Raw genomic sequence first — 12,756 nt, forward strand, 5'->3', positions numbered from 1 at the left:
CCAGAACGCAATTATCAGATATGACAATCGATGATTCAAATCGATTACTTATGGACGTCGATCAATTTGATTTTTTGGACGACGGAACGGCGCAACTTAGTAATAACAAGACCGATGAAGAAGAACAACTATATAAAAGGGACCCAGTCAGCGGGGCTATCCTGGTCCCTATGACTGTAAATGATCAACCGATTGAAAAAAATGGCGACAAGATGCCTTTAAAGTTCAAGCTGGGGCCACTTTCTTACCAAAATATGGCATTCATAACTGCAAAAGATAAATATAAGCTTTATCCTGTTAGAATTCCTAGATTAGATACCAGCAAAGAGTTTTCTGCATACGTATCAGGTTTATTTGAAATTTACCGTGATTTAGGTGATGACAGAGTGTTTAATGTACCAACGATTGGAGTTGTTAATTCTAATTTCGCGAAGGAGCATAATGCAACAGTAAATCTGGCCATGGAGGCGATTCTGAATGAATTGGAAGTGTTTATTGGTAGAGTCAAGGATCAGGATGGAAGAGTGAACCGATTTTATGAGTTGGAAGAATCTTTAACCGTTTTAAACTGTCTGAGGACAATGTACTTCATATTAGATGGTCAGGATGTAGAGGAGAACAGATCAGAGTTTATTGAGTCATTGCTAAACTGGATTAATAGATCAGACGGTGAACCAGATGAAGAATATATTGAACAAGTGTTTTCAGTGAAGGATTCTACAGCAGGTAAAAAAGTGTTCGAAACACAATATTTCTGGAAGCTTTTGAATCAGCTTGTTTTAAGAGGCCTGCTCTCCCAAGCTATAGGTTGCATTGAAAGATCAGATCTTTTACCATATTTGAGTGATACATGTGCCGTTTCATTTGATGCAGTAAGTGACTCCATCGAACTCCTGAAACAATATCCAAAAGATTCGTCCAGTACATTTAGAGAATGGAAAAATTTGGTGCTAAAATTAAGTCAAGCCTTTGGTAGTTCTGCTACTGATATTTCCGGTGAATTACGGGATTACATTGAAGATTTCTTGTTAGTAATTGGTGGAAATCAACGAAAAATTCTGCAGTATTCAAGGACGTGGTATGAGTCCTTTTGTGGGTTTTTATTATACTATATCCCCTCATTAGAACTATCAGCAGAATATTTACAAATGTCACTGGAAGCTAACGTCGTAGACATAACAAATGATTGGGAACAACCATGCGTCGACATCATTAGTGGTAAGATACACTCAATTTTACCGGTAATGGAATCTTTAGATAGTTGCACAGCAGCATTTACCGCTATGATTTGTGAAGCAAAAGGTTTGATAGAGAATATTTTTGAGGGTGAAAAAAATAGCGATGATTATAGTAATGAAGACAACGAAATGCTTGAAGATCTATTCTCTTATAGGAATGGTATGGCATCTTATATGCTAAATAGCTTCGCTTTTGAGTTGTGTTCACTGGGTGATAAGGAACTATGGCCCGTTGCCATTGGATTGATAGCCTTATCTGCAACAGGGACGAGAAGTGCAAAGAAAATGGTGATTGCAGAATTACTTCCACACTACCCATTTGTTACGAATGATGACATTGAATGGATGCTAAGTATATGTGTAGAATGGAGACTACCAGAAATAGCGAAGGAAATATACACCACGTTGGGTAATCAAATGTTATCGGCACACAACATAATTGAAAGTATCGCAAATTTTAGTAGGGCGGGCAAATATGAACTGGTAAAGTCATATTCGTGGCTATTATTTGAAGCTTCGTGCATGGAGGGCCAGAAGTTGGACGACCCTGTGTTGAATGCCATTGTGAGCAAAAACTCTCCTGCAGAGGATGACGTTATAATACCACAAGACATTTTAGATTGTGTAGTGACGAATTCTATGCGTCAAACTTTAGCGCCATATGCTGTTCTGTCACAATTCTATGAGCTGAGGGACAGAGAAGATTGGGGCCAAGCGCTGCGCCTATTGCTTTTGCTGATTGAATTCCCTTATTTACCAAAACATTACTTGGTTTTGCTTGTGGCGAAATTCCTGTACCCAATTTTCCTTTTAGATGATAAGAAGCTAATGGATGAAGATTCAGTGGCGACAGTCATTGAAGTTATAGAAACTAAATGGGATGACGCTGATGAAAAAAGTTCAAACTTATATGAAACCATTATTGAAGCAGATAAAAGCTTACCTAGTAGCATGGCAACACTTTTGAAAAATTTAAGAAAGAAACTAAATTTCAAATTATGTCAAGCGTTCATGTAAATCAGTATAGTAATGTCCTTCGGATGGTATATTAGGATATATGACGAAAATAAGTAAATTTAAACAACAATATATATTTATATTGATCTATTTTTCTATCACGTAAGTTGACATTTGTATTATACATTACATCACAATTAGTAATGGAAAGTGTTTGGAAAAAAAAGAAGATTATTTTGCCTTTCTTTTGAAAAAGCTTTCCAATGTTCCTTGCTTTTTTAACCTTTTATTCGATGACGGCGTTTCTTGCTTTTTTGAAGACGACAATGCCCTTTTTACCACGGGTGATGGCTTGCGTGGTGGTGTTGAAGTTGCGGGTCTCTTTGTCACAATATATCCATCCTCATCAATAAAAGAGGAGGGCTCTTCTTCAGATTTAGGTTCCTTTGAATGTTCTGTTTCAGAAGGCTTTGTTTGCTGTATTTTAGGTACATCCATAAGTGAATCTTCTGCTGTCGTTTCCAACAAGTCTTCTAAATCATCGTTGTTTTTGTCCTTATCGTTGCTGTCAGTTTCTTTAGGTGAGTTGGGCTTGGACCCTCCATTTACTTCCTCTGTATCTAAGTCATCTTCGACAAAAAGATTATTTAACTCTTTCATTTGAGCTTCTCTTTCAGGGTTCTGTTTATTTATTTTTTGCAAGTTCTCCTCTTTCCTTTTACGTAACTCATTTTGTCTAGAGGTTTCCTTGTCATCTCTATCCTTTTTCATCTTAGCCAGCAGTGCAGTAGACCTGAGACCCATGTCTTTAGATTTGGATTTCCTTCCGGTTGTTTCTTCTGGCGTGGTCTTTGATCTTGCTGTAGGCCTTACCAAAGGTTTAGATTTCTCTTCTAACGTCTTAGTCCTCTCTATAATTTTCGATGATTCAGAAACTTTAAGTTCGTATGAATTTTTAATGGTTAAACAATCCTTTTGATCGATAATGTCGTAATATGGTATGAAGCTGTCCATGGGATTGAAGGCATAGATGAAACAATCAATTATTGAATCTTGCTGTGGAATGTTGGAAAGATCATGAATAATTTTAATAGTTTGATCTTTGTAGCAGCATATCACTACGCAGTTGTATTTGGCATTGGTGGTCTGTTTGTAATAGTCAAACATTAATTTCTTGGCCATGGATGGGCCGATCTTCAAGTGGTGAATTAGATCCGTAAAAAGGACGGGCTTTACCTCAGTGAAGAGCTTCTCATTGATAAAATATGACGCCTTTTGATCCATTAATTACCGATTGAGTTAACTAAAGCCTATTTCTGGTTGTTAGTTAATGTGAAATATTATTTCGAGCTGATCTGATTGCGATGTAACGAACTTCTGCGTACTTTTCAAAATTAAGAGTTTCGCGTGTTTAACTCATACGCGTTTACTACTTCCGTCGGAAAGTTACACCGTAGTGGAAAATAGACCTATTCGTTAGTATAACCTTATTAAGGTACTTCCATTAATGAAGTGTTCTATATTGAGGCATACTGATCGAGAATTTTCATAAGGTGAAACGATAAAAATATAAAAATTAAGCTTAGCGCCGCTCGGTTTCGATCCGAGGACATCAGGGTTATGAGCCCTGCGCGCTTCCACTGCGCCACGGCGCTTAACTTTTATGAATATTTTAGACTTAATAAAGATTCATATTGTAAAATTAAAAACAACTTGCACACTGAGCTGTGTTAGAATGAAATCCTACTATAATCCATAGTAGTATTCATGTCACTAGCACATTACAAAATATGCCATAGGAAGATGACGTAAAGATTGAGAACTAGTCATCAGATATAATAGAAGCTGAAAAGCAAGAATTGATAATATCGGACGCTATCCTACAATAGCAGCGCAGTTGCATAATTTGTTATGTGTCGTCTTTATTGTGTGTAAAGCTTTATACACCTTTACCTTTGTGTAGAAGACAAAGACATTGTTGTTATCACTATGTCCACATTCGCTACGAGGATATTTTCAACATATCTAGTTGAAATACAAATCTCAAGCCACTATAAAAACTGCGGAATCAAACAAATGTACAATACATTATCCTACTAGAGACTAATTTCTCAAGGTTTGCAATCCCATCTCTTTTCATGAGGTATATTGCGGCACAGAATGGTTGTACGACCATTGCTCAACGTTTCCGCTCATAGATCGATTCAAATAAGATTATAGACATGTGGCGATTCAATGCCAATCCTTATCCCGAAATTACGGATGTATTCAGCCAACTTTGCCTATCTACATTATTCTGTCAACTAGAGGCTAAAGACACGAATTTCTTGGCATTTTTTGTTTGAAAACTTGAAATGGAAGAAAGACAGAAAGTAATTTTATGTAATCTATTATATTTAAGTAGTTCTAAAAAAAAGGAGAAATCGACGCCAGATTTCCCACCTTGAGTAGAGTATCATACTATATAATATCAATGTACGGTTCACGCACCCAGTTGGCTTAGTCTGTTGAGGGGATGAGTAATTGTTATATATTAACCAAAAAGGGAATCATCTTCGTTGAAATCTTTTTTGAAAAACCATTTAAAAATAACAATACTAGAATATATGATAAGACCACCGATCATGCACATGATACAACTCAAATGGCCAATCAATTGGCAATGATAGAAAACAACAGGGAGTGCTATACCGCTTGTCACCAGCATTCCTGTAAGGAAGTGAGCCAGATCTTGGCCAGTGTTTGATGAATCGGACATGAAGTCAGATGTGTGATATTTATTTCCTGCATTGAAAATTGTGTTTGGTATTGGGGCAAGCAAAAAGATCAAAATATCGAATAGTGGGTAGTAATTATGGAATAATGCGCAGCTTAGTATGACCAAAAGGAATCCCAATGCGAGGAATCCTGACAGAGAAATAATCTTTGTCAATGGTGACACTTTGAATTCCATCATAACCGTCTGGGATTTTATGTATTAAGATTCTTTGCCTTTTAGATTTGATAAATATGCGCCGATATTAGACGTGTGTGTGTGTGTGTGTGTGTGTGTGTGTGTGTGTGTGTGATTCCCCTTTTCTAGTTTTTCTCCTACTCTTTTTTTCTCAGTTTTTCGTAAAGTGGAGTGAAAGCCCATCTAAGAAAAAGGCATAATAAAATGTAATAATTTTGAGGAGTACATTTGGGTATAGAACAGGATCAAACTAATTACAAGAGATACATGGCTTTCCCGCTTAATGCGAGGAAACAGTACTTATATAAACGATATATGTTTGGGGCGTGTATATTATGTATATAAATGTTCTTAAAAAATAAAGAAACAAAAATACTGGTTAGTTATTATTATGTTTTTTGTCATTCTTTCTAGTTTAACATTGTGGTAGTAATTTATTAACAGGAATTTGCTTTTTACTGCTTAGTTTCACCAGATTCGGCATTGTTGCCGTTGTTGTTGTTGTTGTTGTTAGAGTCGTTCTTGTATAATTGTTCAAACAATTTCATCGAGGAAGTTTGCAATTCTTCGGTCTTGGTCTTTAACTCCTCAGCGTTAACCTCTTCGCCACCTTGTACTCTAGCAACCAACTCCTTCAAGGAAGTGATTTGATCCCTAACCTTTTGGGCTTCAGCCTTGTCAACCTTACCTTCAAATTCTTTCAAGGAGTTTTCAGTATCGTTGGCCAATTGGTCAGCCTTGTTGGCAGTTTCGATGGCTTGTTTTCTAGCTTCATCTTGAGACTTGAATTTTTCAGCGTCGTTAACCATTTGTTCAATTTCGTTTTCGGACAAACCAGAAGAACCGGCAACAGTAATAGAAGAATCTTTGTTTGTAGCTTTGTCTCTAGCAGAAACGTTAATAATACCATCGGCATCGATGTCAAAAGTGACTTCGATTTGTGGGACACCCTTTGGAGCAGGTGGGATACCGGCTAAAGTGAAGTTACCAATCAATTTGTTGTCTCTAACCAATTCTCTTTCACCTTGGAAAACTCTGATTTCAACAGAAGTTTGACCAGCAGCGGCAGTGGAGAAGATTTGAGATTTCTTTGTTGGAATAGTAGTGTTTCTTGGAATCAATCTTGTGAAAACACCACCTAAAGTTTCGATACCTAGAGACAATGGGGTAACATCTAATAATAAGACGTCAGTAACCTCACCGGACAAGACAGCACCTTGCACAGCAGCACCAATGGCAACAGCTTCATCTGGGTTGACGGCCTTAGATGGGTCCTTACCAAACAAAGATTTAACGGTTTCGACAACCTTAGGCATTCTGGACATACCACCGACCAATAAGACTTCAGATATGTCTGAAGTAGACAAACCGGCGTCTTTCAAAGCCTTCTTGACTGGGTCGACAGTTCTCTTAACTAGTGGGGCTGTCAAAGTCTCGAATTGAGCCCTGGAGAACTTCATGTTGATATGCTTTGGACCTGAGGCATCAGCAGTGATAAATGGCAGGTTGATTTCAGTGGAAACGGTAGAAGATAGCTCAATCTTAGCCTTTTCAGCAGCTTCTCTAATTCTTTGGATAGCCATACGGTCATTTTCCAAATCAATACCAGTTTCGGTCTTGAAACGAGAAACAATCTCTCTCAACAAATAGATGTCGAAATCTTCACCACCCAAATGAGTGTCACCGTTAGTGGACTTAACTTCAAAAACACCGTTGTCAATATCTAAGATGGAGATATCGAAAGTACCACCACCCAAATCGAAAACGGCAACAACTTTAGAGTCGGATTTTTCCAAACCGTAAGCTAAGGCAGCGGCGGTTGGTTCATTGACGACACGTAAAACGTTCAAACCAACAATTTGGCCTGCGTCTTTAGTAGCTTGTCTTTGAGAGTCGTTGAAATAAGCTGGGACAGTGACAACAGCATTCTTAACTGGCTTACCCAAGTAGGCCTCAGCTGTTTCCTTCATCTTGTTCAAGACGAACCCACCGATTTGGGCTGGTGAGTAAGTTTGACCTCTGGCCTCAACCCAAGCATCCCCGTTGGAGTGCTTGACGATCTTGTATGGAACTTGCTTGATATCTCTTTGCACTTCAGCGTCTTCGAAACGACGACCAATCAAACGCTTGGTAGCAAATAGGGTGTTTTCTGGGTTCACTACGGCTTGACGCTTGGCTGGAATACCAACCAAACGTTCTCCCTCTTTAGTGAAAGCTACTACAGAAGGAGTAGTTCTGGAACCTTCGGCGTTTTCAATAATTTTTGGAACTTTACCTTCCATAATGGCAACCGCAGAGTTGGTGGTACCCAAATCGATACCGATGACGGAACCTTGAACCTTGGTTGACTGCAAACGTGTGGCAATACGGAAAGAGCTAGACAAGCTTGACCTGTTTAGTATGTTTTTAGCAGCAAGCATCTTGGTGCGTATAATATGAGATTTGTGTAGTCTTAATTATATTAAATGGGTCGTAAATACAAAAGTTGTCACTCTGGCAAAGGTTGGTGAGCAGCGGGGCGTCGATATGTACAGCAGGCAGAGGAGGACAGCAACGTATGGAGTTTTCAAACGTGGAACAAAGAACCCAAAAGTTCCCAAGCGTCGAGCCGGCGTTGGATCGTTCGTTTTTATACACCGCACCGTAAGCGGTCACCGGAAAAAGAGGCAGGGGGCGGTGGAACCGGGCCGAAGCCCATGGAAAAGCTCTGCCGTTGTGGGTGATATACAATTATTCAGCGCATCTAAGGCACTAGCTTTAGCACATTGTACCATTGCGATGATGCGGAAGAGTTTAATATAAGCAGATGTTAGTTGCGGTAGTTGGTATCATGACAGTGAGCTGAACTACGTAGCGTCGTGATTTATGAGTGGCACAGCTAATAGTAGGAGGAAGGAGGTTTTGCGCGTGCCTGTGATAGATTTGAATAGAGTTTCAGATGAAGAGCAGCTGTTGCCGGTGGTGAGGGCAATTTTGCTACAGCATGACACCTTTCTGTTAAAAAATTATGCTAACAAGGCTGTTCTAGATGCACTACTAGCGGGGCTCACGACAAAGGACCTGCCTGACACGAGTCAAGGTTTTGATGCGAACTTTACGGGTACATTACCGCTAGAAGATGATGTTTGGCTGGAGCAGTACATATTTGACACTGATCCTCAATTACGCTTCGATCGGAAGTGCAGGAATGAGTCACTGTGCTCCATATATAGTAGGCTGTTCAAACTGGGTCTGTTTTTCGCCCAACTGTGTGTGAAAAGTGTGGTTTCTAGCGCAGAATTGCAAGACTGTATCAGCACCTCTCATTATGCGACTAAGCTGACCCGTTATTTCAATGATAATGGTAGTACACACGATGGTGCAGATGCAGGTGCTACCGTGCTGCCCACTGGCGACGATTTCCAGTACCTGTTTGAAAGGGACTATGTTACTTTTCTTCCGACGGGCGTGTTGACCATCTTCCCCTGTGCCAAGGCTATAAGGTACAAGCCATCGACTATGGCGACGACGGACAATTCTTGGGTGAGTATTGATGAACCCGATTGTCTTCTGTTCCACACGGGGACCCTCCTTGCGCGCTGGTCTCAAGGTATGCACACTACCTCACCACTCCAGATAGATCCTCGTGCGAACATTGTTTCGTTGACCATCTGGCCTCCACTTACTACGCCAATCTCGAGTAAAGGAGAGGGTACGATTGCCAATCATTTGTTGGAGCAACAAATTAAGGCTTTCCCAAAAGTCGCTCAGCAATACTACCCACGGGAGCTTAGTATTCTAAGACTCCAAGACGCAATGAAGTTTGTTAAGGAGTTGTTTACTGTTTGCGAGACTGTATTGTCTTTAAACGCTCTTTCCAGATCCACGGGCGTCCCACCAGAGCTGCACGTTTTGTTACCCCAGATATCCAGCATGATGAAAAGGAAAATAGTGCAGGATGATATTTTGAAGTTATTGACCATTTGGTCTGATGCATACGTAGTGGAACTGAACTCTAGAGGGGAGCTGACCATGAATCTACCCAAAAGAGACAATCTAACAACGTTGACCAATAAGTCTAGGACTTTGGCATTCGTGGAAAGGGCAGAGTCGTGGTACCAACAAGTGATAGCTTCCAAGGATGAGATTATGACTGATGTACCCGCTTTCAAAATAAATAAAAGAAGGTCCAGCTCTAATTCTAAAACAGTCTTGAGCAGTAAAGTGCAAACGAAGAGCTCTAATGCTAATGCCTTGAATAACTCAAGATATTTGGCGAATAGTAAGGAAAATTTCATGTACAAAGAGAAGATGCCTGATTCGCAAGCAAACCTTATGGACAGACTGCGTGAAAGAGAGAGACGTTCGGCCGCATTGCTTTCTCAAAGGCAAAAACGTTACCAGCAGTTTCTAGCGATGAAAATGACTCAGGTATTTGATATTCTTTTTTCGCTGACCAGGGGCCAGCCTTATACAGAGACATATCTAAGCTCGCTAATCGTAGATAGTTTACAAGATAGTAATAATCCTATCGGTACAAAAGAAGCAAGTGAAATTTTAGCTGGGCTACAAGGTATCCTACCAATGGACATATCTGTTCATCAAGTGGATGGTGGGTTAAAAGTTTATAGATGGAACAGTTTGGATAAAAACAGATTTTCTAAGCTGTTGCAAATCCACAAATCAAAACAACAAGATTGAAGAATATTTTTAGATATAAGGTAGAATACGTACATTTACGGTAAAAAAAAAAAAAAAAGAAAAAAAATTGATCTTGATACATACGTTGGTATTTTACTTTGAAGACTGTGCATTGTGTATGTACGAAAAGAAAGGGAAATAAAAAATAACGACAACTGCAGGACTCGAACCTGCGCGGGCAAAGCCCAAAAGATTTCTAATCTTTCGCCTTAACCACTCGGCCAAGTTGCCTTTAATCTCTTGAGTTTGTTTAAGGACAACACTGTCCACCTGGCATGGGAATATTACCATTATTCCAGATTCGGGCTTGTTATTAGGACTTTTTACCAGCTTGATTTACCGGTCATTACTTATCCTACACATCATACATCACAACTACACTTGGTGAAGAAATCACAGAGCCTTGGATTTGTAACAATTATATGTTTACGCAATTTATCTTGGGAAAGCAGGGCCTCATTTGTGGACATAGCACGGTCTGTCACCCTCGTCGTGCAAAAAATATTTTGACTTCTACTCTTTTTGAAGTTTCGTTGATCGGGTCCCTTCCAAGGAAAAGTCGAATGCTGTCACTGCGCATATAAAGGCGAGAACGATAGTGACTGTGATATTAAGTTATTGTCATCATATAAGTAATTTTTTCTCTGATATCTGTAGCCCTAGTTTTTAATATTTTCGTAAAATGCTCAAAAAAATTTCTGTTTAAATTCTTCTGGGGTATATACACATGTTCCCGTCAGCTAAATTAAAAAGAAGAAGGAACCGAAAGAAGGCAAATTATAAAGTAATCATCCTCGGCATATTGAGGGGAAAATATCCGTCAAAAAAAAAAGTTCTGCACGTCGTCATAAGTGACTATGGTATCAAACACCAATTAACACGAACGTAGCGATAATGAAGGCAACTTCGTAGCTGAAACAGAACGAAGTTAGTTAGGATGAATAATTATGATTATGATTATTATAATATTATATAAAATGTATAAATAAGATTTCTAGATCAAAAAAACATCGCGTATTTTGTAAGCTATAGAAATCTAAAATATCTAATCAGATCTTGGAGCTTCCTTGAAGGAGATGGCAGCTTCTTCACCCATGGCAGAAATGATAGTGACCATCAAATCCTTACCTTCATCGAAAGCAGCTTGCATGCTGTCACCCAATTCACCTTCTGGTGCCTTGACATCGTCTTTGGTTTCACCGTCCATGGTCATCAAGGACAAGTAGCCATCATCAATATCCAACAATTGGTATTCGCTTCTCTTGACAAATGGAACTTCCAAGTTGTGAGTGGATGGAGACAAATCTTCCAACTTCTTACCAGTGAAGATATCAAGGGTAACCAAATGGACCTTGGCGTGACCGTGCTTACCGGTCTTGGAAGTGGACATGTCGACAATCTTACATGGTCTACCTTTGATGACAACGAAACCATTCTTTCTCAAGGCAGAACATTGCATTGGGTAGGTGGCGGAGGCACCAGCGTCAGCATTTTCAAAGGTGTGTTCTTCGTCAGACATGTTTTAGTGTGTGAATGAAATAGGTGTATGTTTTCTTTTTGCTAGACAATAATTAGGAACAAGGTAAGGGAACTAAAGTGTAGAATAAGATTAAAAAAGAAGAACAAGTTGAAAAGGCAAGTTGAAATTTCAAGAAAAAAGTCAATTGAAGTACAGTAAATTGACCTGAATATATCTGAGTTCCGACAACAATGAGTTTACCAAAGAGAACAATGGAATAGGAAACTTTGAACGAAGAAAGGAAAGCAGGAAAGGAAAAAATTTTTAGGCTCGAGAACAATAGGGCGAAAAAACAGGCAACGAACGAACAATGGAAAAACGAAAAAAAAAAAAAAAAACACAGAAAAGAATGCAGAAAGATGTCAACTGAAAAAAAAAAAGGTGAACACAGGAAAAAAAATAAAAAAAAAAAAAAAAAAAGGAGGACGAAACAAAAAAGTGAAAAAAAATGAAAATTTTTTTGGAAAACCAAGAAATGAATTATATTTCCGTGTGAGACGACATCGTCGAATATGATTCAGGGTAACAGTATTGATGTAATCAATTTCCTACCTGAATCTAAAATTCCCGGGAGCAAGATCAAGATGTTTTCACCGATCTTTCCGGTCTCTTTGGCCGGGGTTTACGGACGATGGCAGAAGACCAAAGCGCCAGTTCATTTGGCGAGCGTTGGTTGGTGGATCAAGCCCACGCGTAGGCAATCCTCGAGCAGATCCGCCAGGCGTGTATATATAGCGTGGATGGCCAGGCAACTTTAGTGCTGACACATACAGGCATATATATATGTGTGCGACGACACATGATCATATGGCATGCATGTGCTCTGTATGTATATAAAACTCTTGTTTTCTTCTTTTCTCTAAATATTCTTTCCTTATACATTAGGACCTTTGCAGCATAAATTACTATACTTCTATAGACACACAAACACAAATACACACACTAAATTAATAATGACTGAATTCAAGGCCGGTTCTGCTAAGAAAGGTGCTACACTTTTCAAGACTAGATGTCTACAATGCCACACCGTGGAAAAGGGTGGCCCACATAAGGTTGGTCCAAACTTGCATGGTATCTTTGGCAGACACTCTGGTCAAGCTGAAGGGTATTCGTACACAGATGCCAATATCAAGAAAAACGTGTTGTGGGACGAAAATAACATGTCAGAGTACTTGACTAACCCAAAGAAATATATTCCTGGTACCAAGATGGCCTTTGGTGGGTTGAAGAAGGAAAAAGACAGAAACGACTTAATTACCTACTTGAAAAAAGCCTGTGAGTAAACAGGCCCCTTTTCCTTTGTCGATATCATGTAATTAGTTATGTCACGCTTACATTCACGCCCTCCTCCCACATCCGCTCTAACCGAAAAGGAAGGAGTTAGACAACCTGAAGTCTAGGTCCCTATT

General features: G+C 39.3%; 7 protein-coding genes and 2 non-coding genes across 9 annotated transcripts, besides 1 other annotated feature; 3 read left to right on the forward strand and 6 right to left on the reverse strand.

Moving 5' to 3' along the window:
- Positions 1 to 20: 20 nt before the first annotated feature.
- Positions 21 to 2,255, forward strand: NUP85 (Nup85p; the record flags this gene model as incomplete). Its single annotated transcript, NM_001181700.1, has 1 exon — positions 21 to 2,255. One exon carries the CDS (start codon positions 21 to 23, stop codon positions 2,253 to 2,255), a length of 2,235 nt encoding a protein of 744 aa, NP_012576.1.
- Positions 2,256 to 2,426: 171 nt separating this feature from the next.
- Positions 2,427 to 3,479, reverse strand: POL32 (DNA polymerase delta subunit POL32; the record flags this gene model as incomplete). Its single annotated transcript, NM_001181701.1, has 1 exon — positions 2,427 to 3,479. One exon carries the CDS (start codon positions 3,477 to 3,479, stop codon positions 2,427 to 2,429), a length of 1,053 nt encoding a protein of 350 aa, NP_012577.1.
- Positions 3,480 to 3,778: 299 nt separating this feature from the next.
- IMT3 lies at positions 3,779 to 3,850 on the reverse strand. The gene has a single exon. It is a non-coding gene; the product is annotated as a tRNA-Met (tRNA).
- A 74-nt stretch (positions 3,851 to 3,924) lies between these two features.
- Positions 3,925 to 4,065: a long terminal repeat (Ty1 LTR).
- Positions 4,066 to 4,728: 663 nt separating this feature from the next.
- VPS55 (Vps55p) lies at positions 4,729 to 5,151 on the reverse strand (the record flags this gene model as incomplete). Its single annotated transcript, NM_001181702.3, has 1 exon — positions 4,729 to 5,151. One exon carries the CDS (start codon positions 5,149 to 5,151, stop codon positions 4,729 to 4,731), a length of 423 nt encoding a protein of 140 aa, NP_012578.3.
- Positions 5,152 to 5,603: 452 nt separating this feature from the next.
- Positions 5,604 to 7,568, reverse strand: SSC1 (Hsp70 family ATPase SSC1; the record flags this gene model as incomplete). The annotated part of the gene is made up of 1 exon (NM_001181703.1): positions 5,604 to 7,568. The coding sequence occupies one exon, from the start codon at positions 7,566 to 7,568 to the stop codon at positions 5,604 to 5,606; it is 1,965 nt and encodes a 654-aa protein (NP_012579.1).
- Positions 7,569 to 8,013: 445 nt separating this feature from the next.
- On the forward strand, positions 8,014 to 9,828 carry TAH11 (Tah11p; the record flags this gene model as incomplete). The annotated part of the gene is made up of 1 exon (NM_001181704.1): positions 8,014 to 9,828. One exon carries the CDS (start codon positions 8,014 to 8,016, stop codon positions 9,826 to 9,828), a length of 1,815 nt encoding a protein of 604 aa, NP_012580.1.
- Positions 9,829 to 9,977: 149 nt separating this feature from the next.
- YNCJ0023C lies at positions 9,978 to 10,059 on the reverse strand. The gene has a single exon. It is a non-coding gene; the product is annotated as a tRNA-Ser (tRNA).
- Positions 10,060 to 10,873: 814 nt separating this feature from the next.
- On the reverse strand, positions 10,874 to 11,347 carry ANB1 (translation elongation factor eIF-5A; the record flags this gene model as incomplete). Its single annotated transcript, NM_001181705.3, has 1 exon — positions 10,874 to 11,347. One exon carries the CDS (start codon positions 11,345 to 11,347, stop codon positions 10,874 to 10,876), a length of 474 nt encoding a protein of 157 aa, NP_012581.3.
- A 953-nt stretch (positions 11,348 to 12,300) lies between these two features.
- Positions 12,301 to 12,630, forward strand: CYC1 (cytochrome c; the record flags this gene model as incomplete). Its single annotated transcript, NM_001181706.1, has 1 exon — positions 12,301 to 12,630. The coding sequence occupies one exon, from the start codon at positions 12,301 to 12,303 to the stop codon at positions 12,628 to 12,630; it is 330 nt and encodes a 109-aa protein (NP_012582.1).
- Between the last annotated feature and the right edge of the window lie 126 nt (positions 12,631 to 12,756).

This window comes from Saccharomyces cerevisiae, chromosome X (assembly GCF_000146045.2).
Source record: "Saccharomyces cerevisiae S288C chromosome X, complete sequence".
In the NCBI taxonomy this organism is placed as follows: Eukaryota; Fungi; Ascomycota; class Saccharomycetes; order Saccharomycetales; family Saccharomycetaceae; genus Saccharomyces; species Saccharomyces cerevisiae.